The following is a 27,107-nucleotide window of genomic DNA, read 5'->3' on the forward strand; positions in this document are numbered from 1 at the left end:
ACTCTACCTTAACTTACAAATTCTAATTCTCAACATTACAGATGGTACATAACTATTTTGTTGGTTATGAAGATTGATTGGCCATTTGGTTTATATGGCTGTGGCAAAATTACTTTGGAGAATAAAGAAACTACTGTGCTAACCCAGTACTTAAATCACCTGACTTATAGAATGAATCGTTTCATTAAACCCTAACACAACTTATCTGATTCAATCTCGATCATGAACGCATTCAACCCTACACAGCTAATTTGATTTAATGTCGATCACGAACATTAAGAAGCCTTTGATCAGTCTCCACGCCACGTTCAAACCATCACTGAGGCTGCAGTCACGCGCACGCATTGGTTGCATTATTTATTTCTTGCTCAAATACTTGCATAGCAGTAGATGGCAAAGAAACAGGAACAAGAAATCCTTTCCCGGCATTCACGGAAGGCCTTATTAGATATGGAACGTTTAGCGCTCCCGGATAAACCGGAGAAGCATACGCTGCCTTTCCCCATCCAAAATCCACTTCTTTGACATCCACCATAATCTTGGAAACGTCCGAAATGCCATAAACACCGTACGATTTACCGTGTGGACATCCATTCAGCTCCGCTAAATCGATGAAAGATCGCACGTATTCTTCCTTCACCCTGCGTTTTCCTTCGTTAATCAATTTCACAGCGAAGGACAATGGTTCGTGAGTGAGATCCCTGGATTTAGTCATACCGTAAGCGGGAACTATCACATTTCCATAGTAACCCCTTGGAAGACGTGGCCGAAATAGAGGACGGGCATCGTAGGGAAACATAATGGTGGAAATTTGGTCGCCAGGGATATTGAGAGCCTTTTCTCTGTATCGCCACAAACAGGCCGATATTAGGTCGAATGGGGTGGGATGCTTCACCCCTACAGCCTGTCCTCTTAAAGCTGCAATTTCCTTCGAACCAAAATAAAATGATTTTGATTCCATTTCCTGTGGTACTGCAGGCACTTGCAGCATTGATTCTACATGCTTTCTTCTAGAATCATAATATTCACGGACCCCGGGATAATTCGCCATTGGCTTCTCCCTCGGTCTAAGGATTTCTCTGTTCCAAACTGGAGGAACCGTTGGGCTCGCTGCACCTCTTGCTATTTCACCCAAAGCCTTCAGAAATTGGGTCATTCCAACACCGTCGGTCACAGTGTGATTGAAACTCACACCTAATATGAAGCCTCCACATTTTAAACGCGTTACCTGAGGGTAAAAACACCAAGTAATACATCCCAAACTGATTAATTCGATTACATTCTGAAATAGTAAGTAACCGAGCCAATCTATACAACTCAAACTCAGAGTATTATTCAACTCTGAGATTCAATATAATAATGCGATAGGACGATTCAAGTGATTAACAGTCCTAACATGTAATTGCTATTTTTTATAAGTATTGGAAGTTACACCAAGTAATACAGCTCAAACTGATTAATTCGATTACATTCTGAAATAGTAAGTAACCGACCCAATCTATCCAACTCAAACTCAGAGTATTATTCAACTCTGAGATTCAATATAATAATGCGATAGGACGATTCAAGTGATTAACAGTGTGCTATTTTTTCAAGTATTAGAAGTTTTTTTTGTCATATTTTTTTATTTAATTTTTCTAAAATTTAGTAGGGATTTGTTGGAATTACAAGTTTAGGTCTAAATTCTTCACAATATGAATATGTCAGCAGTTTTTCAAAGTGTGAATTCATATATGCAATCAAAAATCAATTTTAAAAAGTAGTAGTATTAGAAAAATTCTACAGATGAGCAGAGAAAGATTCATACACAACACAAATCACACTAGTTTCTTATTGATCACATAAGGTAGTTACACATGTAAGAATAAGATCACTGACTTCACAACTATCTGAAAAACTCATGGACAACTCACACACACATAGGGAGATAACTACTTCTAGAATGACACCTAGGGACTCACAATGACAATTCACAACAACACATGGAAGCATTACTTCCAACAGGTAGTCTATCTATTATAAGTTTTGGAAGTTTTTCTGTCCATTTTTTTATTTAATTTTACTAGAATTTTGTAGAGATTTATTGGAATTATAAGTTTAAGTTGTGAACTCTTCATAATCTAAATGTCATCATCCTTGTTGCAAGGTGCCCATCTGATCTTGATAAGCAACTTATACTTCTTAAGGATTTCTGTTATACCATGGATATGATTGTTAACACTGATAAGTTATGATTATCAAATCCAAGAAGGACACTTACCCTAATTTTATGTATGACAAGAGTAACTTGGAGGAAGTGTCTTCCTACAAGTACCTAATAGCATTGAGAAAATGATTAATGGGGGATGGAAAGATTATTTTGGTCTTGAAAATAATTGTAAAACCACAAACCTCTTAATGTGGGATAGAAAGAAGTTCCTCTTTGAAACTTTAGTCACTCTGGTTATCTTATATGGATGTGAGGTTTGGGGTTGTAGCATCTTTAGAGAATCTTGAGCAAATCCAGAAGCATTTTATAACATATAACCTCAAAATTAAAAGCAACACACCCTATCCTATTATCCTTATAGAAGTGGGTCTTTCCCCTATCAAGAGCCTAGGTATGACTAGGCTTTTGTTGTACAAGCACAAACTCAATAACATAAGAGACCATAGACTTCCTAAGCTAGCTTTAAATTCTAGCCAAAACCACCTAAGGCTCAAACGAGGTTGGTATAAAGACACCATGGCCTGGTTAAACCATTGGGAGATTGACGAGAATGTTGCATTGAAAAACCTTAATAACATTAAAAATATTGTTATTCCTAAGTTCAAAGAAAAATGTGGTGTGAGAAAGATTTAGCAGCTAAAAGAAAATTAAGATATTATAAAGAGGTCATCAACCCAACCCTAGAAGATCAAAAGTATCTCTTTGTTTTAACTAGCTCAAAGAAGAAAATTAATATAGCCAAGATTAGAATGAACTCTCAAGAGCTCCATAGTGAATAGTTTCTAAAACACCATGGATGGAAAGGTTCTGCCATCTTTGTGAGAATATGAACATCGATGATGAAAATCACTTCCTCTTTGAGTGCCCCGCGTACAACCACATTAGATTTAAGTTTAAAAATCTTTGTTGCAATACTGACCTTCCTAGCCTTTTATGTTGTCAAAATTAGAGTGAGTTGGGGAGGCTTCTCTCCAGCTTTTTGAGCATAGGAATAAAATCTTAAATCAAACTAAATAATTCGTTTCTTTAGGTCTGATAGACCAAAGTTTGGTCTCAGTGGACATTAACCACCATCATCATCATCAATCAATCATATTAAACTACCAAAAACTCTAATTCCAAAATTTATAATAATTAAACTAAAATTAAAAAAACATAAATCAATTTTAAATAAAATTTGATGGAAAAAAAAAAAACCACCAAAAACTCCAACTCCAAAACTTATAATAATTGGACTAAGATTAAATGAATTCATAACTATGTGTGAGATTTATTTGTGTAGAATCTTAGAATCTTAAATTTGAGATTTGGAAAGCATTGATAATAGTAACCTGAATTTCTAACTATATATTTTACATAAAAATTTATATTAATTAAGTTGTTTTTAATAAAATTTATTGAAATTTTTTTATAATAGAATTTTATTTTCACCGTTTTAATTCTTTTAAAATTATTTAATTTCCAACTAAGGGAAAAGTTATTTAACAGTAAATTTTATTTACTTTTCAATAAAAAAATTCAAATATTATAATAATTTATAGTTTATTTATTAATAAAAAATTTGATTATAAATTTCTTTTACTATTTTAGTTGACATGAAAGGCATTTAAATTAAAAAAATATTAACTAAGGGCATTTGAATTTAAAAATATTTTATTTAATTTTAGTATATTAAATTTTAAATAAAAAATTTTAATTTAAAATAATAAAATTATTTATTTATTAATTGTCTAAAATTTAAATTATCTTAAATTTATAATAGTGAAAATATGTTGAATATATATATATATATATATATATAATATTGTTATTGTTGTTATTATTATTATTATTATCCAATTTTAAGGTCATGACTAAGTTAGACACCAATTAAATTAGTGTATGAAACCTCTTTGTTTGTGGGACAAGGGACCCACTTAGCAGTAGCCATTTCACTGCTAAGTCTACTAAGGCATACATAATCTACCCCTCTGGTTTTAAACATGGGGCCTCTTGGGAAGAAACACATACTCTTAACCATTAGGTCCACTCAAGCTGCATTTCTTTTCCCCCTTGCTTATGGGACAAGAGGCCTACCTCCACGCAGCGATTTAACTGCTAAATCTAAGAAGACATACATACTCTACCACCCTCTAGTTTTTGAACCTATAACCTCTTAAAATAAAACACATAAAATTTTAATTAAAATAATATATTTTATATTTTTTTTTGGGAGTTAAATTGAATATTTTTTTACAGAACTATAATTTGATATATCAATTCTGTACTTAAATTTATACTCAATATATATATGTATATTTAAAAATAATTTTTAACCAATACCATTTCACTAAAAATGAAATAAGAACTCCAAATAATTAGACATGGACAATTCAACTCTCTTCCAACGAATCTAAAATCACAATTACCGACCTGAAACAGAAGAAGTGGAGACTCTGTGATGGGCTTGGATAGTGGAACGTAATTAATAAAGTCAAGAGCACGAGGGAGAGGAGGAGAGAGAACTCCAAACTCTTCCAAGGAAATATCAGCATCGGCTTCTACGAGAAGAACCCCTTTACTGTTGCAGTCCATTATGAGATTCCCTTTATCATCTGCATCTCTTACTCTTCCCGCGAAGGGATAATAATGCACCAGAAGCTTGGCTAGAGCCTCTTCAATAATATGGACTGGGTCCTCTTGATTCTTCATGGAGGAGGAGCCGCAGGGTGATCCATAAAACAAAAGTGTATTCATATGAACTCTTAATCCCAATTGATTGTCGATGTTGGTAAGATACAGAGGATGGCTTGGAGTAGAGCGGTTAGGGGTAACGAGGAGAGGTGGCTTTTTGGTGACTTTGAAGTTGCAGAGAGCACTAACTTTCGGGAAGATTAGTACACGAGAACGACCAGGAGGAGCCACTGGCTGCTTCCAGCCCAATCCAAATTCCAGAACTGCCATGTAAACACAACACACTAGACACTGCCAACAAACTTAGGCGATAAGATTTCTAGAATACAAAAAAAACTGTGCAAAGGATGTCAAATTTATAGAAGTTGGCAAGGAGAATCAAAGTAATTAGGTTTTATTTTTAAATATACCAAAATTGATATGAGAATCTTTTGTGAGAATGATGTGAAGATGATAATCAGAAGTTTTATTTTTAAATATACCAAAATTGATATGAGAATCTTTTGTGAGAATGATGCGAAGATGTACATTATTGCACTTAAAAAATATTATTATAGTGAATAGCATGAACTTTACTATCATGGGAGTTTTGAGTTCATATGGAGATGTTTTTATTTTAATTTTTGTTATTAAAATAAAGTTAGATATTTTATTTTAAAATTTAAAATTTATTTGACTTTTTTTAAGTAATGAATATTAAAAAAAAAAAAAAAGTATCTTAGAATAAAGATGTAGGTATATACATTTGATTTAAGAAAAAAATGATTATTTATTTTTCAAATATTATTTATCTTTAAATAAATAAATATAAATAATATAAATAGAGAAAATTAAAATAGTCATTTTAAACACACTTCAACTTTAACACATTTAGAAAATCATGACATCGCTAATAAAATTAAATATAATTCTATTTAAGATAAACATTTACCTCATTCCCATGAATAAAGATCTTAAAAATATTTAATTATTAAAACTTGTGATTTGCAAGGTTCCATTTTGTAAGCGACATTATAATAGTTTAGATCTTCTTCAACTTTTGAATTTAGGTTTCTACTTCGGAATATTAAAACAAATAGAATGGTTAAAGTTTTTAAGTAGGGAGATTTTTATTCACAACTTTAAGATTCAAAATTGTTTACTTGCATTAAGATCATTTATAACAAAAATTTCCACAACAAATGGCATCAATTGGCTTTTGTTTGCTCTCTATATTCTTAAATAACTAATGCACCTACAAATGCCTATAAATATTTATCTTGCATTATTTGACAACTTGATATTTCAAGGTCTTATATGACTCCTACACTTGCCCATAAAAACCATGTTGACTTAGGGGCATACCAAATAGTTATAAAGATTTATAATGGAGGGGACATTATTTTTTCTTATCAATACATTATATTTTTTTGAAATATGTTGTTAATAAATGAATAGTTAAGTTTTAGGCATTTTATATTTTTATAAAAAAATAATAGAAAATATTTATAAGTATTGGGAGAGTCTAACTTATTAATAAATTAGATAGGCAATCAATGTAAAATTGAGACTATAATGTCAATTCCAATGAGAAATAAATTTATGAAGGTTGTATTAATGTAAGAAGAGACTCAAGAGTTTAGAGGAAGAACTTAGATTGCATTTCAAACAATATGTCTATATTGATCTAGGAAGTGATAGAATATGATAAATGTGTTTGTTAGATTTTTTTGTAATTGTTGCAATAGTATTTGAGTCTTAGTAGTAAGACTTAAAAGAGATTTTGTTAAAGATTTGTCATTATAATTTACGAATATTTTATTTAAGTAGTGACATAAGAATTTTAGATGTTTTTCTTATATATCAATATTATATATATAAGTGATTTCAAATATATATATATAGATAGATAGATATATAACCAAAAAATCATAAAATAGAAATATGATTATTAAAAAAATTCAAAAACTTGATTAAACTTTGTAAATTGTTTTCAAAAGTTACTCATTAATTACAAGTCAAACTTGAGTTTCACACACTTACTAAAATGAAATTTTCATAAAATAAAAATGTGATTATTAAAATTTTTACTTGAGTAATCTTTGTAAATTATTTTCAAAACTTACACATTAATTAAAAGTAAAACATGAGTTTGAGGTAGAAATGAAATTTTTATAAAATAAAAATGTGATTATTAAATTTTTTCAGAAAATAAAGTAAACTTTGTAAATTATTTTCATAATTATTAAAATTTGATGTATATCATTTTACATATATATTGAAATTTGATGTATATATTATTATGATACTTGGTAGCATATAATTTTTTTTATTTATTTTTAAAATAAATTTTATTTATGACAAATTTTATTTATAAATAAAATTTCATTAATATAAATTAATAAGAAAATAAAAATTCAAATTTCAAAAATTAATTTTAATTTTCAAAATATTCAATTTAATAATTATTTTTAAAATAATCATAACTAATAAAACCACTCTAACATAATTAGAATACAGGACAAATATAATAACCACTCTAACCTAATTAGAATACAAGACAAATACAATAAGTCAACCTTAAATAAATTTAGTTAGACGCCTACATCTAAGGAACCATGACATCACCTATAAAATAATTGTAGAAAGAATTACGCCTACATCTAAGTAACCATGACATCACCTATAAAATAATTGTATAAAGAAATACGGATTGCACATCACCGATAAAATAATGGTATAAAGAAATAAGGATTGCATCATGCAACATTTTTAGGAACAATTTTTTTTTGTCATTTACATGTGCAAAACTGTACTAGCATGATTTTCGACATAGATATACAAAATTATCATGGTATGATCTTATTATATATTTCCTATTTCATAGGATTACAATTTTTAAAAAATATATCATTGACTTGTGCACATCTAAATTATTATATACAATGGTTAGAATATTCAACCCATCAAAATTTATCCAAATTTATTTTTACAACTATTGAAATATTATATTTTAACAAAATATTAAACATCAAATTTATATTGATTTAAAAAGTTTATTGACTTGGGTAAAATTACACATCTAAAATATTATATAAAATTGTTAGAATATCCAATCTATCAATATTGATCTAAATTTAGTTTTATCAGTATTGAAAGGACAAGTCTATTGAGGCGGAGGACTTGTCAGACGACCATTTTTGAATGGAAAAAAAAAAAGTCAACCAATCTTGCAGAAGCATTGTTTAAATTATGTTTTTGAAGGTAGCAAACGGATTCAACACCGTCAAAAACCTTTGGGGTACTCAAAATCTTGAAATTTAACAACTTCACCCTAGATTTACAAAAATTCTGACAATCTACCAAATTTATCAAAATATTACCGGAATTTTCATGATTTTCAAAATGCAGTCTTGTTACACTAGGGGATATTGAAATATTATATTTAAAAAAAATATTAAACATTAAATTTATATTGATTTAAAAAAATTATGTACCTTTTTCCTTTAACATTTCAAGACATTCTATGTTAAATGTATAGATATTACTCACTTAATTATTTAGATTTTTAAAAACTAATATAGCTTTTTTAAAGTGAAGAGTTTGAAGAAAGGTTTGGTTTGGTGAGATGTGAACCCTTTTTAAAGTGAAAATCAGTATGTCAATTTACAAGACATGAACTTGGGTGGGAAGGATAATAACTATTTTGCCCAACCACCCAAACTAAATTCAATTGACTTAAATATTTTACTTATAATTTATATTGAATTTTTTTAATTTATATTGATTTAAAAAACTTATGTACCTTTTTCCTTTAACATTTCAAGACATTTTATGTTAAATGTATAGATATTATTCACTTTATTATTTAGATTTTTTAAAACTAATATAGCTTTTTTAAAGTGAAAAGTTTGAAGAAAGTTTTGGTTTGTTGAGATGTGAACCCTTTTTAAAGTGAAAATCAGTATGTCAATTTACAAGACATGAACGTGGGTGGGAAGGATAACAACTATTTTGCCCAACCACCCAAACTAAATTCAATTGACTAAAATATTTTACTTATAATTTATATTGAATTTTTTAATTATTTTTACTTTCAGTTACTTTATTTCTATCAACTTTAAAGCTAATGTAAAATTAAGATGATTATGTGTGTGTACGTATATATATAATTCACATTGAATTTTTTTTCATTATTTTTACTTTCAATAACTTTATCTCTATGTATTTTAAAGTTTACGTAAAATTGAGATGAAAATTGAAGTATTTTATTTATTTCCAACTTTAAAAGTTACTTTTTTAAATTTGTTAATCTAAATATTATTTTAATATTTTTAAATGTAACTTCATGTGACAGCATCTCCCCATAAAAAGACGAAAGTAAAGATAACCTACTTTTACATCATTTATTATGAAAACATTTTCGTATTAACAATTACATAGTTAGGAAATTTCACACTTTTATTTTGAAATGCCGATCTAAAAACTTATATAATTCGGCTAACGGGTGTAGAGAACACGATAACAAAGTATTCTCTTAAGGAACTCTGTGATGTGAAGGTTACTGGTTCAAAACTCCATGGGAAAAAATCTAACCATGTTAAGGGTTGGTGTCGCCCAAGTGGAGTGTGATCCCTCGGTGATTTTGACGGCTTAGATGCCCCTAGGTTGTAGTTACTTGAGCCACATGTTAGACGTGTCAATCATCTCAAAACTCACATTCCTTAGCAAACAAAAAAACCTTATATTATTCCACTATAATTATTTGTCTTTAAATTGCAAGCCATAGAAAGACATATTATTATCAATTTTATGTCTATATGTTAAATATTTATATATAAATATATCCAAATTATTTTGATTATTTAATTATATATTTTTATAATAATAATAATTTGTTGGACATTGGATAAACCAGTGCTCCTCGTGTGTTTCACGACATGTGCTTAATCGTCCCTCATGGATCCATTAACTATGGTGATGCGTTTGTTTACTAACAATCTACAGGTTTTGGTGTAATGGAAATCGTGATTCCAACAAGTGGTATTATAGCGTAAGGTCTCAAGTTTGAATCACACTAAGCTCACGCTGAGGGGGAGATTGTTGGACATTAGATAAACTAGCACTCCCCATGTGTTTCACAACATGTGCATAACCGCCTCTCATGGATGTGTTAACTCTAGTGATGCATTCATTTACTAGCAATCTACGGGTTTTAGTGTAACGGTAATCGTGATTCCAACATAATTTTATTTTTATTATAATAATTTATTATTTATTATTGTATTTAACTTATTTTAAATATCAACAATATTTTAATTATTTTATTATATTTTTTGCAATTCCTATAAATTTAATTAAATAATAAATGTTATTTTATCCTTGCAATTATTAAGCATGGATTCTTAGGCATCAACCTCGATGTGAATAAATGCTGCTAATAATGATCAGGGAAGGTGTCACATCCCATGAATAAAGTGTTGTCTAGTGATGTTATTTGTCTTTGGAAAATTACATGATGGCATTATTGTCATTGATGGCAAAGGAACACAAGACCAACAAAGTAGCAGTAAGGCAAGGAGCAGTACAACGATGCAAGGAGAACAACAAGGGATGAAGTAGCAGAAAATAAAAAGTGCAGCAAAGGTAAAGGAGCGACAAAAGTGCAGCAAATGTAAAGGAGCAGCAAAAGTTCCGCAAAGGCAAAGGAGCAACAAAAGTGTGGCAAAAGTGCGACAAAGGTAAAGGAGTAGCAAGTAGTGTGGTCACCATATGTGTGTAACAAGGTGATCTTGACATAGATATGTTGCTTATTGACAGTTGAAAAAAAGGAGCAGAGATTGGGCATTATTGTAATGCAAGGCTATGGAAAAGGAAAATATGTGCAGGAAAGAATGTTGTAGAGATTGCTATGTTGAAGAATTTGTTGCGTTGTTGAAGTTACGATGCAAAGTGAAGGCAAGACTCCATGATAGCAAATTCAAGACAAATACATGATGCAAGGAAATGCAAGATGCAAGGCAAAGGCAAAGACATCGAGAAATATTGTGATGTAGGGCTATTTGAATATGAATGCAAGATTGTATTATTGCATGCTATTTATTTATTTTATTGACATGAAGAATATGAATGCATGACATTTGGATATGATGAAATTCATTTTATGTATTTTAATATTCAAGAGTTTAAGCAGTTTTGGAATTGAAGGGACACCTTTGGAATGCAAAGAGACAATTTTTTTCATTTCATATTCGTGTGAGTGGAACATGAACAACCATCAATGTTCATTTATAAATTTGTGCAAAGTTGGGAGCAAAGTTTTGAGTACGAGTATTAAGAGACATGGAGAATGTGTGAGAGTTGATTGAGGTGTTATGCATTAGTTACATGGTGCATATGAAGCTTATGTGAAGCAGATTTGAAGGGAAGAAGAGGCAAAAATGAAGATGGAGATATGCAGAATTTATGACCAGGTAAACTAGCACATTGTTATTTCTTATTTACTTCATGGGATTGTAGTCTCCTTTCAAGTTGTGGCATGATAAATATCCAGTTGGAGTTGGTTGAGGTAGGAGCTTCATGTGGGTTGTAGCATACAGAAGACATATGGGAGTTGGAGTTTCCTTGCATGTTGCAGCTTGCAGAAAATTTAGGTAGCAGCCTCCTATAGGTTGGAATCTATAGAAAATCATATGTAATAAGGGAGTAGGAGATTTCCTTTTCGTCACAACAATATAGAAATCGTGGTTTTATCCCTTTATGGGTTTCCACTTATATTTGGTGTCAATATGTGTTGTTATTATGTGTTAATGTAATGTTTTAGTTTTCTTATTACTTTTTCTTCACATATTCAATATGTTGGTCATTATTTTTTAAATTTCTCATTTAATGTTTCAATTAGATTAAAGAAGAGAATTTTAATGTCCATGAATGGAATAAACTAATTCACCCCCTTCTTAGTTTAGTCAAGTTTTAATTAATTGGTATCAGAGTCGGTTCCTTCTGTATAAGCCTAACAACTTGAACGTAGGTCTACTTGAGTCATGGACTATCAAAGTGTACATGTGTTGAGTGCAACAAATTTTCATGAATGGAGAGATAAGGTAAAATTTGAATTGATAGCTGATGGACCCGGTGTATGGAAACTAGTATGTGATGGCTATTGTAAATATTCCCCCTCTGCACAAGAAATTTTATAGATTTTTAAGGAAAAATGTTTGATGTTTAACAATATTCATAATAAGGATCTTGATACAGTAATATATTTAACATATACAAAATAAATATGGGATAGATTGCAACTTATTCATGAAGGCGAGACCAGTAGCAGTAGTACAAAAAAAGAGAAGAGAAAGAGGAAGAAGAAAAATCCACATCGAAAAGAAAGGGTTCAGTCAAATGAGGTCTTTGCTAGTGTGAATGGACCTTATTGCCATGAAGAAAATAAAATTGAAGAACAAGCCAAGATTGACATAACCTTGACTAAAATAGAAAGATTGGAGAATGAAAACAAATATTTTAAGAAATTGGTGCATATATATGGTGAAAGAGAGCATGAATATAAGAAGCAAATCAGTAGTCTAAGGACAAAACCTAGAGAAGCATGGATAATAGAAGAGGTGATGAACAATCAGCTTAAGGAGAAAGAGGTACAATGTGAAATATTAGAGGTTGAGATTTATTTAACTAGAAATGAGTTAGATGAAAAGAATAGATTATATAAACAAATTCAAGAGGAGGTTGTTTCCATGAGAAATTCTGGAAAGGAAACCATAGAAGATAATGAAGCATCACTGAAGTAGGAGAAGGGACAAGCAACGTGATTAGTAAATAATAAAACAAAAAAAACAAGAACATTAAAAGCCAAAAAATGAGATGGAAAAAATTATTCTTACAAAAAGGTCATGTCACACCCTCTTCCCCATCTACCCAAGCAACATACCAGCCAGCGTTAACATGCAATGATAGGCCCCCATGATATGATTTGACCTCCTAAGTCACATTAAGGAAGTGGAACTGACGAAAACACACCATACATTCAATATCAACATTAGGACCCTTAGGAACCAACCCAACCTATATGCCAACCAACCATTGGGTCCCACTGACATTTTGGACCACTTGACCTCTAGACACTCTCATGCTATGGGCATGCCAACATCTAGGGACCTTTGGACTCTCTCACAGGCCTGCAAGCCAGTGTCCAAGGACTATTTTTCTCAGTTCTATGTGAGCGTCCCCAGGATTTAAGCCACATTTTCAGGGCCAGAGCCTATGTCACTACCTAGAATTGAATGACACTTTCATAATAGTAAGATAACATGGAAATAATAGTACTGATGAAATTACTTGAATAAGACCTTGATTGGACCCCTACTAACCATGATAGAAATTTCATCAAACATATCATGAACATGTAATCTATAGGTGTAAATAACATATCTGAGCATAAGGATCTCATACTTATCTAAGGTTCACTATGAAGCATTGTTTCCTTATCACATTAGTTGTAGTTTCATCCATTAGGCCATATATATAATGTTCACTCATATACAAGTAAAAACATGATGGAAGGCATACATAGACACTATCATAATACACATTCATAACCAACATAATAACAACAGAAATACTAGGGAAACAACAACTATATAATCCACATATACCATTAGGTCTATGTTTCTTTAGGTCCGATAGACCATTATTTGGTCTCAGCGGACGTTAACCATCATCATCATCATCGTCGTCATCATCATAAACCAGTATAATACTCATAGAAATACAAGGATAAATAACCTCATATTGATGATGCCAAAATCCAAACCCGAGATGTTACTTCCACATTCCACCCAACCATAGAATGGTTGACCTAAATCTCTCTTCATCCATTAACGCACGTGCCATATTCCAAGCATGAAAGTGGGATCTCAAAGAACTCATCAATCGAAAAACATTCAAAGCTTCCAGAGGCCATCCACCTCAACCCATCAAACATTGGTTTCACCTCACAATCAGGCATCACAAAACCATCATCAAATTGGTCTCTATCCAAGCCTTCCAGGGCTCTAAAGCATTTGTTCCAACCAAGACTTTTGAGACTAGTAACTCAACCCACAACTATCGTCGGGCTTCCAGAGTGTTTGTCCAACCAAGGCTTCCAATACTAGTAACTCAACCCACAAAGGGCTTCTAGAGTGTTTTTCCAACCAAGGCTTCAAATATTCTCCTTTAATGTGGATTGTTAAAACTTGAATACCCTTTTATTTAAAAAGTACTCCTTTATATTGTTGCCCTCTATATATGTATGTATTTCTTTATATTAAGACCCATTTTCAAAATAACTTTATTATCTTATAATAATAATAGTTTCACTTCTTTTTTTTAATAATAAATTGGTCCGTTTTTTTATATACTTAATTACTTCTTGATAAATTTTTAATGTCACCCCACTTAATAAATATAAAGGTCACATCTTTTCATATGACACGGTCACGATGTTAAAATACCATGGGCTATTACCATGGGTTGTTTTTAAAACCTCTGTTAAAATGTTCTCCACATAAAAAGTAAAACGTATTTTTTTTTTTTTTAAATACCATGGGCAATTACCATGGGTTGTTTTTAAAACCACCGGCTTCTCCACATAAACAGTTTTAAATATACTTGGAAAGATTCCCTCTTATCTTTATTATGCACTTATTTTATTATTATTTTTTCTTTTTTTTGAATTTGATTTTTTTTCTATATTTTTTTAATCTCTTTTTTTATGACTTTTTTTTATATAATCTTTATTATTATTTTTGTTTTATATATATATATATATATATATATATATATATATATATATATATATATATATATATATATATATATATATATAGCCAAAGGCCTGGTAGCGAGACGGAGAAACCCCAAATATTTAGCGAAACGCTTGAACTGCAGCAACAATAAATTTGACAAAGAGTTGATAGCCAAAGACTTGGATCAGAGAACAAGCTTTGTGCACCGGTTAAACAACCTAGAGGACTGAACTGCTCTGATACCAAATGAAGTGAACAAAGTTCCTTCTTAAGATTAATTACTCAAAAAGACTTGGAATATCAAATTATCCATTAGGGATATAAATATTATATTAAATATGTGAATAAGAATAAGAATGATTTACAATGAGAATGAGAAGCTTGCTTATATATCAAGCAAGTGTCTCTTCATGAAGAGTCATGTCTCATTTAGACATTAATTACTAATAACTAATAATTATTTGTGCCTATTATCATTTATATTATTTTACATTATTTATATATATTTTATTCATTACATTCCACTTCACAGTCGGACATCACAAAAACATCATCAATTTGGTCTCTATTCAAGCCTTCCAGGGTTCCATACAGTTTGTTCCAACCAAGGCTTCAAATACTAGTAACTCAACCCACATCTGCCGCTAGGTTTCCATAGCGTTTGTCCAACCAAGGCTCCTAGGACTAGTAACTCAACCCACCAAGGGATTCCATAGTGTTCTTCCAACCAAGGCTTCTAGTAATAGTAACTCAACTGAAGCTGTTATAGGGCTTCCAGAGTGTTTTTCCAACAAAGGATTCCAGGAACTAATAACTCAACCCAAGCTAAGGAAACATGAGAACCAACCAAAACAAAACAAGGAAATAAACCAATAATATCCATGACTATCCAGGAAATGGCAAGGTAAGGCAATCCACTGTCAATCCAACAATCCTCCATGTCAGTGAAAAATCATGACCAAAAATCCACATGCATATGTCATGCATGAAAAAACTAGTGAGGAAAACATACATTCAACTCAGCACCTACAAGAAAATATTGCGAGAGTTGTTGATCTCAATGTCCTCTTGCTCTTTCCTGCTCTTCCTTTGCCTTCTTTCTCTAGGAATCCAAGTATTTCACCCCCTCCAAGACTGCTCCAAGAAAACTCTAGGTATCCAAGAGAATGAGAGAGAGAGAATTATGAGAGAGCTCCAAAATTGAACTAACCAATCTTACACTAACCAAACCTTTCCAACTGATCCTCAGAATCCATTTTATTAATAAGGCATTTGTTTTCTTCATTTTCCATTATTTTCATTCACTTTCCTCCTCACGTGAAACTTGTGACCTTTCACCTTCCTTTTCTCCTAATTTCCATCATTTTCATAAATAAAATTCCAATTAATGCCTCATGCCTTTCCAAAGCCTTTTCCATTGCCTTTTCCAATTTCCTTTTCCATAATAAATCGAATGAACACCCACTAATATGTTTTCCCCACCATTCAACTTGGAATATGTGTCCCATCACTGTGGTATTATATTTTTTTACATGAATTTTTAACCAGGGTTGTTACAGGTAAATTTCCTACTAGAGATGAGTTGAAAAAATTTGGAAGATCTCAAAGGAGATTCTTTGCTCCCTTGGAAGACATAAAATGTTTTCCTTGCCTTAAACCTAGTCATATAGCAACATAATGTAAGAGAAAGAAAAGAAAGTTTAATAAGCAGAAGATGCAGCAAACAAGAAGTCCTCCTCAAGCAAGCAAAAAAAAGGACAACCATACACTGGGTACACAAAACACTTCCATGTTACTATTATTTATGCAATGAATTTGGACATAGATCCATTGAATGTAAATTGTATGCAAAAAAGAGCACAAGAGTACACACACCATTTCTGTCATATCTTAGTCAAAGAAGGTGTTATTTATGTAGCAATCTTGGACACAAAGACAAACACTACAAATTAGAAAATACCCTAAAGAACTCTAAAAATATTATGAATGCTAATCAAATCAGACCATTCATTGGATAGAAAATAATTGCAAAAAATAGAAAGCATCCTACTAAAGTGTGGAATAGGAATAATAAAGAACAACTAGTGACCTAGCTTTGTCTCTAGGGGAGCTACTCAAGGAAGCATTAAAGAAACTAATCAGTGGTAGAGAAACAATTATGAAATGTGAAGTTTCTCAGCGCGAGAGTAGGCCATAATTATAGAGATAATGATCAATATGAGATACTTGATTCCTCACCATCAAATAACACTCATATTTCCAAGTTATTTATCATCAAATAAATCATCAAAGGAGAAATTTGTATTGATGAAATAAAAAGTTAGTATCTATTGATGGTAAGCCTAGCTGAAGATGATGAATTGGAAGATGAAGATGAAAAATTACTATTGTCTCAAAGCTATGTTAAAATATGGGGGGCAGCATCTAAGAAAACAAATTGATCATAGAATATTCAACTAGCAAAAATTGGTCAAGTTTGCACAATATGACAAAGAAAATGAGTATAATGTATTTACTGCAACATATAGAAACAAATATAATACAATGGATACAAATGTTGGTTGCTCTAAAATTCCTACTTTTCTAAAATCAATCTTATATCGGAAGAGTGCATAAGCATGTCAAACTTTCAAAGAGTAGATGAGGACAAATGGAGAAGTTACAAAACAGAATAAAATCCTCTATGAAATCATTGTGGATGAGACATGGCTCTACACAATAGAATTGGAAGTAGCAAGAACATTGTTGCCATGTGGGGAGGAAATTGAAGGATTGGATAGCGAAACACTTCCCAGCCAAAGTAGAAAGCATTTAAAAAAAAAAAAAAAAAGGAAAGATGAGGCACAACTATACTATAATTAACATGTCAACGTCTGAGGAAAGATTAACGAGGAGAAAAATGTGCCTTCAATTGATGCATTAGAAAGGCAGAAAGGGATATATGCATTTCCTACAACAACCTACACTACGTTTCAAGCCAATATCTTAGAGGAATTATCTAAAAAATGCAAGGGAATTCCTGGTTTTCTTTGGGTTCTTCCAGAGTCGTATATTTATGTTCCAGATAAAGATTATAGGGGAAAATTTTGTATATGGGAAAGTGATATGAATACCTCAACCAATGCCAATGAAAGGAAAACTCGTAGTAGATATAACAAGACAAATAAAACACACTATGAGAAGAGGAGTGATCTAGATATTTTAACTTCAAGGATGTATTCAGAATTGCATAGTGTTACATCGGACAAATCCATCTTCCAAAGAAGAGAGATCTCCCTGGATCCTTGATGGAAACTAGAAATAAGCAAGACAATTGAACTGACCCTTTCCCTAAGTTGAACTTGTTTGAATTATAATAATTAAAGATAATGGATGAGCCTCTTACCTATTTCACGATATTCTCGATTACTATCCCTTGTTGGGATTCGATGCAGCTCCTCAATGCTTGATAAGACCTGCAAAAATTGACCATAAAATGATCAAAAGCACATGCAATATAATAATCCAAACAACTTAACCTAATGATTAAGGAAATTAGGAATTAAATTTGCCTTAATGAATATTATAAACAATTATAAACCATTCATCATTCCAATAATACAAATCAATGGAAGAAAGTGTTCATTTGTATTAATCAAATATTGAGAGGAGCCTTACAACCTTCGCCTTAATGTTATGAGGTCTCTCCCAAATGCCTTCAATATCCTCCTTAGATGACAAGCTTTCCAATCTCAAACTAACAACATAAGTTTATCTTCTCTTAGTTCTCCCTCCTCAACCTCTCTACCCTCTGGTCATTTTATAGACTAAGAGGAAGGAGTTTCAGATCCAAAAGAAGAGGATGAGACCCCTAAATTGAGGGATTATGTTTCCATGAGAAAATGGATTAAGATGCATCTTCCAAGGTTTATAGTTCGAGTAGTCATCACCTGGAAGCTTTTATTTGGGAAATGTTTGACCAACTATGTTTCTAGAATGTACTTTTTATTTTTACTTTCTTGAATTCACTTGCACAGATTTATGGTGGCAGACAGACCGCAGCTCTGCGTTGTTCTCAGAGTTAATTCTATCGAATGCGCGGGAAATTCTAAAAAAATCATCGCAGGTGGAACTTAACAAGGTGTGAAAGCTATTATCCCCAAATTTCTCATCTACTTCGAGATATTTTGGGTTGTTTGACTTCAAAGGGAGTTGGTTCAAACATGTTCACAGATAGTAAAAAGACCCATAAATTGATCAAGTCTCATGGCGACAAACTGACATGTAACAGATTTCCTCCTAAAGTGCGAAGTCTGTAAAATAATTTTGAAATATTGAACTGCTTTATCATTCCAAGGATCAGATCAGAGGCAATGGTTGGAAACCTACAGGAAACATTCAAGAATTATAATGCAAATATGTATCAAAAATCATCTTTGAGGTAGGCATTCCCATACTCAAAGTAAAGAGAACTCAATGAACAAGAAAGGAAAAAACAAAATCATATAGATAGTAGACACAACATGTACGTGGCCATATGTCATAAATAGGTCTACAAAATTATGAATATACAATCTCCTCGCAACCTGGATTGATGAAACTAGATCCAAGGTCTTGACCTCCATCTCTCGATTCACAGTACGAATCTAACCATGCGAGTGAATGTTTTGAAGTTAAACATGGGAAAAACCACTTGATTATCAGTCAATGATGTGAACTGTTAACAAGCATGAGAGAAACCACTAATAATTACAATGGTTCTTAAGGTACTTCCAGTACAATCTATGAAGTGCAAATAGGTAGTCTAAAGTCAAACACTCATAAAATCATTCGATCAAAGATAAATGATGAGAACCTTTTGTTGAAAGCGAGAAACATGTCATTAAGGCATGCAGGTCTCAAGGTACTAAAGGTTTATAGATCAACTTCCTAGATAATGAGCCGAATTCAATAGGAAGTGACCCATCGTAGGATATCCTACAACATAAAACACAATGTCAAGTTTTGAAAATAGTTTGCAAGGACTTACTCAAGGATGGCTGACGCAATTGAAGGCTAGAATTTGCAAAGGGATTTTGAACTGAGGTTGAACTTCTCTTTGAACACACAATGACATGACAATTGACTTGGCAGCGTTTGACTTGACGATAATACCAAAAACCATGAAGAATTTCAAATGAGGTTCGATTAATTGTAAGACAAATGGATTCCCCAACCCGAACATGAGTGTGATGGAGTGTCGTGTTCAAGAGCAACATGCTACCTTTAGAAATGGTAATGTAAAATGGACACCTTTTCCCAATTTCCCCCCACCATTATTGGCAACTACCTCTTTATTTTTTAAAATCTTGAGGATAACATATGCTTGGACTATAAGCTCATCCTTCAGATGAGTCCATCGAAGAATTTTTAATGAACCCTAAGAAGGAATGGTTCAATCCTGTTATGTTTAATGGGTCCTATACTGTTTATTTTTTACGAGTCTAGTAAAGGAGTAACTCGATGTCATTTTCTTTTAAAGACTTTGAAAAGGACACAAAAAGGAAAATCATTCAGTTCTTTTACCGTAAAATTTTAACGAGCCCAGAGAAAGTAAAGCTCAACATTTTTCAATTTTAGAGAGTCAAAAGAAAAACAGAAGTAGACTCCATCAGGTTCTTTTTCATAAGTTTTAGTCTCTTAGGTTTGAATAAGGATAAAATAATACAAGAGAGAACTATATTGACCATGTTTGGTCAACTTATACCTTTTCCGTAAATAGTCCTAAATTAGTTCGTAAAAGGGGTAAACTTATACTGAATGGATGGTTTTTCATTTACTTTTAGGAGTTCGAACAAGCAAGTAGTCAGCAATATTTTCGTTTTGAAATTCTGAAAAGGGCTTAAAAGAGGACTCCATGATTTTCTCATTTCGTAATTTTTTAAGAGCATGAAAAGTGATAAAAGTCTACTAAATAGTAAAAATGATTCATCTCCACTTTGTAACCTATCCTACACATTCAAACTCAATAAATCATTATAACTACATGAAAATATCATTTCCCCTCTCAAAACGTTTTAAATATACAAAAATAAAAATAAAAAAAATTGCGCACCACTTCTTCCAAGTAGAAGATCTCTCCTTAACTTAGCTTTTCATCTGTTTAAAATTCCATTTTAAGCTTCCAGTTTTTTTTGGGGGGTAAACTATGTTTAAAAATGTGCCCTTTTCCATACGTTGGTTCCTTTATGTCGGGCCTATGCAGGCAGGTAAAATTTTCCGTGCGGAAAATCGCAGCCTTCACGGAATTTTTCTGGAAAAATACATGCAGTTGCACCCTATCTGTAAAGCGCAGGCGGCGAGGATTTATTTTTAAACAAGTTTTGGTCCTCAAAAAACATGAGATGGCTTTCAAAAATGATTTTAATGCTTTTCAAATGGTCATTTCAGGCTATTTGATTGTTCAAAATGGAGTGGATGGAAAGAGAGCATGAAGCCAATGATTTGGTAGCTTTGGTAGATCTAGCTACCATGTAGGCTCTAAGAACTTGTGGTCTCCTGAAATATTAGCTCATTCCTGGGATGAAAGCTCAGGTAGATCTGATGACATGGATGGTAAGAAGCTAGAATTCCCAAGAACAATGTTTTGTGATCACAGATCATTACATTACCATTGACGTCGATGACATCTATTTCTTGACTGGGCTATCTCATCGAGGAGCCGACATTTCATTATTCAGACAGAAGACAGAAGGAGATACTATTGATGGGTATCTACTATGCTTTTGCAGGGGTGCACCACCAAAGGATGGCAGAATTCATATTCAGACCATCGAGTTCTTGCCCCTAAGGACCATTACTTTCACTATTAGCAAGTTGTCTGGTAGTGCTGCCCTTCATTTATCCACATGGGCACAGATGCAAACAGTTGTGGAATGTCAGGAATCCACGGTGTTCAACTAGTGCAAGGTAGTGGTGGTGAACATGAAGGGACAATTAACCAAATGTAAGAATGGGAAACTGAAGAATTTCAGTTACAGCACCATTCTTTTTTATTTTTCCCTAGAGAGGATTCCTCTTCTCCGGCGACAACAGATTCTAGCAAATGAGGGGGGGACCTATGGATCCATGCATGATGAGGTGGTTTGTACTGATGGCATGTCATGGAGGTGATAGACAAGTAGTGACGTATTCTGCAAAGTTTTTTGATTGGTTATGCTAGAAGATTGTTCTGATTGAGGACTTTACGTATGCCAAGTTGGATTACAAAGGTGATCTCGATATCCCACTTCTAGTTGAAACTCGGTGAGGTGATCTAGGTGAGAATTTCTCATTTTGACATATTTCCAAATTTTTAAATTTTTATGTGTTTTTGTCTTCAAAGGCTAATTATATTAAATGCATGTGCAGATGTGGGCCCAAACTAACCAACATGGCTGAGACGATTTGATAGATGAGGTGAGCAGACTATAGTAGTTGTGGTAGCTAACCCAGAGGTGGAATATATATTGACAAAGATGGAACACAACCTTGAGAGGTTGACTTTGAATATCCCAGAGACTGGGACAGATGACATTCCTCACGCTTATCAGAGACATGTAGTTGGGGTTCCCAGGGCACTTAGACATTTGTTGCATCGAGTTGCTCGTGTTTTCATTTGTTATCATGAGTATCATCATGCTTAGATGTTCTAGTTTCTAGGACCACATTTTGATTTTTGGTGTCAAAATATTCAGAAAATAAAAGGCCATGAGGCCTTATGGCCTCAGATGACATATTTTGTAGACACACTTTGATATAAACTCTATTTTAATGAAAAAATACTACTTTTTCATGTTGTTTACCTTGATCAATGTATGAATGAATATTGTTTTTAATTTACAAAATTTGAAAATGTCTATTTAACACATGATTCACCAATGCATCTATCAATGTGTTTAAATATCTCAGAATGTGTTGATAATCGATATAATCAAATTGCCTTTCCAAAATATGGACTCGTTAAAACACTCTTAACATTGTTGGATTCCTTACTGTATAGACACCATTTAAATTTTGTTGGACACCTAATCCTAAAGGGTTAGTGTGGAATTCGAATGGACAAAAACAGTCCAAGAGACCTTAGGATCTGAATCCCAAGAGTCACCTATTGTACTATAAATGTGTATCTTATGTTAATAAAAAAATGAATTCACTGATTTATCTTTCATATTGTTTGCTGTCCATGTGTGTTTAACATGGTATCAGAGCGGGCGAATTCTGGCCCTGCTCATTTTTGAGCCACTTGTTTTGTGGTCTCTACCTACATGTCAGTTCTGTCTTTCTACTAATTAGAATTGATCAGAATTGCCACCTTATTGAGCGTTTTATTCCTCATTCTGCGCCATATTCTTTCCTGCGCTCTGGGCCTGACATATTCTTTCCTGCGCTCTGCCCTTGTCAGCTCATACTTGTTGTTTTGTTTTGTGGCCTTTCTACATAAAACGCTTCTGCCATTCCTCTGTACTGTGCAGACCTATTCTTATGAACGAACACTCCTCTCTCTCAGCGAAATCGTTGTAAATCGCAGTAAATGATCCCTTGTCAATCATGAAATCCCAGTAACTGTGCTGCTCTGTCCTGCGCCCCTCTGTCCTGTCTGTCCTGCGCTGCTCTGCCTCTGCCTGGCGCAGAAAGAATCAACGCCTGGCCCTCCAAATCTTGAAATCCGAGATTAGGTCGATGACTCTCCAGCTCCAGCTAGCAATCGATTGGTATCATTAAAACGCGCGGTTTGAAGATACCTAACCTTCCCCTCTTCCCACTCTAGAGTTCACTTGGCATTTTCCCGAGAGCGTTTCTTTCCTCTGTAACCTTCGAGAGTTCCGCCTGCTTGCCTCTAGTCCACGGTTCATACGCGCAATGGAGACAGCGGGTAGTTCCTTTTCTATTCCACCCCTTTGTCGAGACGGGAAGAAAAACACTGTTTGTGGTGTTTCAATTGAGAACAGCTAGTGACGGGAATTTGTCAAAGCGGTTCGGCATTGATGTTGGAGCAGATCTTTACTGCATATTGATTTATTTCTGGCGAATTTACATTTCTGGGTATGAGGAAACTTGCCCACTGTTCAAAGCAGCCCGGGTCTAGACTGGCAAGTCACGAAGAGGATTTATGTGGTCAAATGAATCTGTCCAAAGCAGTCGAGGTGAAAACTGGCCATATACCCGAGGTGAAAGCGGTATCATGTAAATTTTGCATGTTCTTTTGAAGTACCTCGATCTGCGCTTGTGGCGAGGGCGTATTAATGTTATCGGAGACGGAGACCATTATGCACATGATGGCCATCTCTGCAAATTCTCTGCGATATTTTCTGTCCCTATTTTCTCTATGTTTGAACAAAGCCATCAAAACTCGAGCAACCCGGACCGCCGTTCAGCCAGAGAACAACGAGATCTTTAGCTGCATTGCCTTCTGAGGTTACAAAATAGTAGTAGAGGTTCTGGCGACATATATTTTGCTTTGTCATCGCTACTTCAATGGAAGTTGAAAAGTCGAAATATTTAGAGCAGTAGAGTTTTCTATAGTCGGAGACGAAATGGAACCAAAGTTTGAATCTGTTCTGAATTTACAGGGATTGGAAGGAACTTTCTAAATTCGAAGTTCGAAGTTAGAATTTTCGTTTAAGATCTCAATTCAGAGCGGAATACCATAGTTGGAGCTATTGTTGAAGGTTCTTTAGCAATGGATTTTGGAAAAGTTGTTTGGACAAAGCTTTCTCTGCTCTCTGCGTATGATCCATTTGATGCTTCTCTCTGGTGTACGCTACTCTCCGGCAAATTATATGTGTATGGTGCGGTGAAAGCCTGTTCGATGTGCTGAACATTGAGCTTTGCATATTGTATCTGGTGGTGCGTTCATCCCTGTCCGTTAAACCCGCTGTGCGGTGAGCATCTGGTATGTGCATTAAAGAACTTTGTTAAACATCGTGAGCTTTGCATATTGTATCTGGTGGTGCGTTCATCCCTGTCCATGTGTGTTTAAACTGAAGCATGGTGGATTCGTCAAAGATGTATGCGCTGGTATTTTGTGTATTTCTGTAAGGTGCGGAAGCAGTTGAATTTTGGCGCTTTGCATAAGCTTGCCTGGCCAGATAAAATTGGACTCCATCAAATTTACCATATATTCATGAGCATCTTCCTGTCTTGAAATGCGGAAATTACGAGATATGCAACGCAAGTTCTTCACCAGATGAGAAGGTGCCAAAATCTTGCCACTTGAAGCCAAAGCATTCATGACATGGTTTTGTATTGCACACATTGCACAGAATCCAGATGCACGGCAAATTTTCTTATGCCGACCGCTCTGTAAATAAGCAGCCAAAGGCTCTGTGTAAGTGAGACATTGTAGAACCGAATTTAGAAAACAGGTATTGCCGAGGTTTTCCAAGCCAGCACCAATTTTCCTAAACTCAATTCGCCCTGTGAGCTCTAGATCCATCGACTGTTCTGTGGGTTCGTTTCTGGTGCATTTATCATTATAGAATAGAATTTTTAAAGGGTCGTGGGTCAAACCCATGAAAACCATTGGTCCGGCTACATTCTGTGCATTTAAATAATGAAGCCTCTGTAATTTGCATGCCGGTCATTAAATTGTGATTGAACTCTGCCTCTGCACTCAAAATCGTGAATCGTGCTGCATTGAAATGTTTATGAAATCAATTTTATGGTGTGAGACAATTCAGAATAATGATTTCCAGACTCCATGATCCTCCTCTGCTTGCGCAATCATAAATAGTACTAGTGCATCTAGCCGAAGATAAGTTTGAGGCAAAGTCCCCACTGAGATTGATGTGATGAGCAGGGCTCTGAGACTTGTGTTCATTACTGTAAGGTGATTCAGTTCTACCGTCCGTCCTCCTGTAGCGGCTTTTGACATAATCCTCTGGAATGAAAACGTCTGTAGCCAAATCCATACTATACTTTCCTGATATCAATCCCAAATAATGAGAAATTTATCTCAAATAATGTTAATTTTTGAGTTCCAAAGCAAGATGAACAGAGATCAAATTTAAGGACCAATAGAGAGGAAGGTGTCCACTTAGTTGGCTGGTTGGCCATAACAAATTTTTTATGCCTACCGCTTGCATCTAGAAGGTATTTAACAGTGATGATGCACATTGATCGTGGATTGAAGGTATTTAGCAGCTGATAGTTTTTTGCAGCAGTCGTAGGATTTTTTTCAAAATATTAAAGGATTTGGGCTCGGTGATATTTGTATAATTTTCATAGTTTCAAGATATTTAGCAGCTTACATTTTTCTGTGGGATTTGGAGGATTTTTAAGAAATGGCTAAGCTTGAAAGAATATTAGAATTATTGAGAACTCTAATCATGTCCACTGCTAACAGCACAGTTAAAATTAACAAAGCCTCTCTTTCAGACATTCAAACATGTCTACAATATGCACAAGAAAAGATAGAGTTTTTGCAGCTTGAATCACAACTGCAGCAGGAAGAATTACAGCAGTGGAGTCATCATTCTGAACCTGTTTCTGTTCAGAACAATGAAGCAGACTCCCATAAACAGCAAGTCAATAATGTTACAGTTCATTCAGATAAAGCAGCAAATTTACATGCAGATGCAGAGGTTCAGTCTGCACTTCCCAAGCCCATCATCAGACCTTGGGAACAGCTTGTCCACAACAAGCACAGAACTGGTCTTGGATATGACAAGGACTTGTCCTTTCATATTCCAGACTATGCCAAACCCATTCAGTTTCAGAGTGCTAGATTCATTTATGACAGTTCACCTGCTCCTCATGACAGTTCACCTCCAGCTGTTCCAGACTCTGCCCCTCTTCCACAGCAACAACAACAACAACAACAACAACAACAGATCGTGAAATGCCAACACTGTGACCGAGTTGGCCATCTGAAAGATCATTGTTTTGATCTTCATCCATGTGAGCACTGTCATAAAACCAGCCATTCTTCACACAGATGCTTAAAAAACAAACGTCCTGCAAGAACAAAGATTCATCTTGGATGGATCGCTTCTTGGCAATGGGCATCAACAGCCAAGAAGATATTCCAAACACATGTCAGAACTTGTTCCTCTAGCAGAAGACACCAGCTTCTTGCCAGTTTTGGAAGAGTTCAGGAATTGCATTAAGCATTCCAGAGTTGTTGGTTATCCTTAAACCATCACAGGTTGAGACTTCCCTTTTCAGGTTGAAGTTTTACCTTTTATGCGGGGTGAGACCTCCCTTTTATGGTTGAAGGTTTCCCTCTTTGAAACAATAGGATCACTTCCTCTAGCAGAAAACTTCATTTTCTTGCCAGTTTTGGAAGAGTTCTAGGAACTGCACTAACCGTTCCAGTGTTGGTGGTCATCCTTAAACCACTGCCCTTTTTTATACCAACATTTCATAGAGCACAATCAACCTAGTGCTGCCATGCATTCTTTGCACATTTTTTATTACAGCTCTCTTCTTGGACTCATACATAACCC

The 27,107-nt window shown here is 33.8% G+C and overlaps 1 protein-coding gene across 1 annotated transcript; it reads right to left on the minus strand.

The window, feature by feature from the left end:
• Positions 1-331: 331 nt before the first annotated feature.
• LOC149157124 (benzyl alcohol O-benzoyltransferase-like) lies at positions 332-25,096 on the minus strand. Its single transcript, XM_089444995.1, has 4 exons — positions 24,776-25,096; positions 18,047-18,116; positions 4,622-5,145; positions 332-1,228 (listed from the first exon to the last, which is right to left on the minus strand). Exons 1-4 carry the CDS (start codon positions 25,094-25,096, stop codon positions 332-334), a joined length of 1,812 nt encoding a protein of 603 aa, XP_089301121.1.
• Between the last annotated feature and the right edge of the window lie 2,011 nt (positions 25,097-27,107).

Source organism: Pinus tabuliformis, chromosome 9 (genome assembly GCF_031772625.1).
Source record: "Pinus tabuliformis cultivar Carrire ecotype Pingquan chromosome 9, CPIR1, whole genome shotgun sequence".
Taxonomy (NCBI): domain Eukaryota; kingdom Viridiplantae; phylum Streptophyta; class Pinopsida; order Pinales; family Pinaceae; genus Pinus; species Pinus tabuliformis.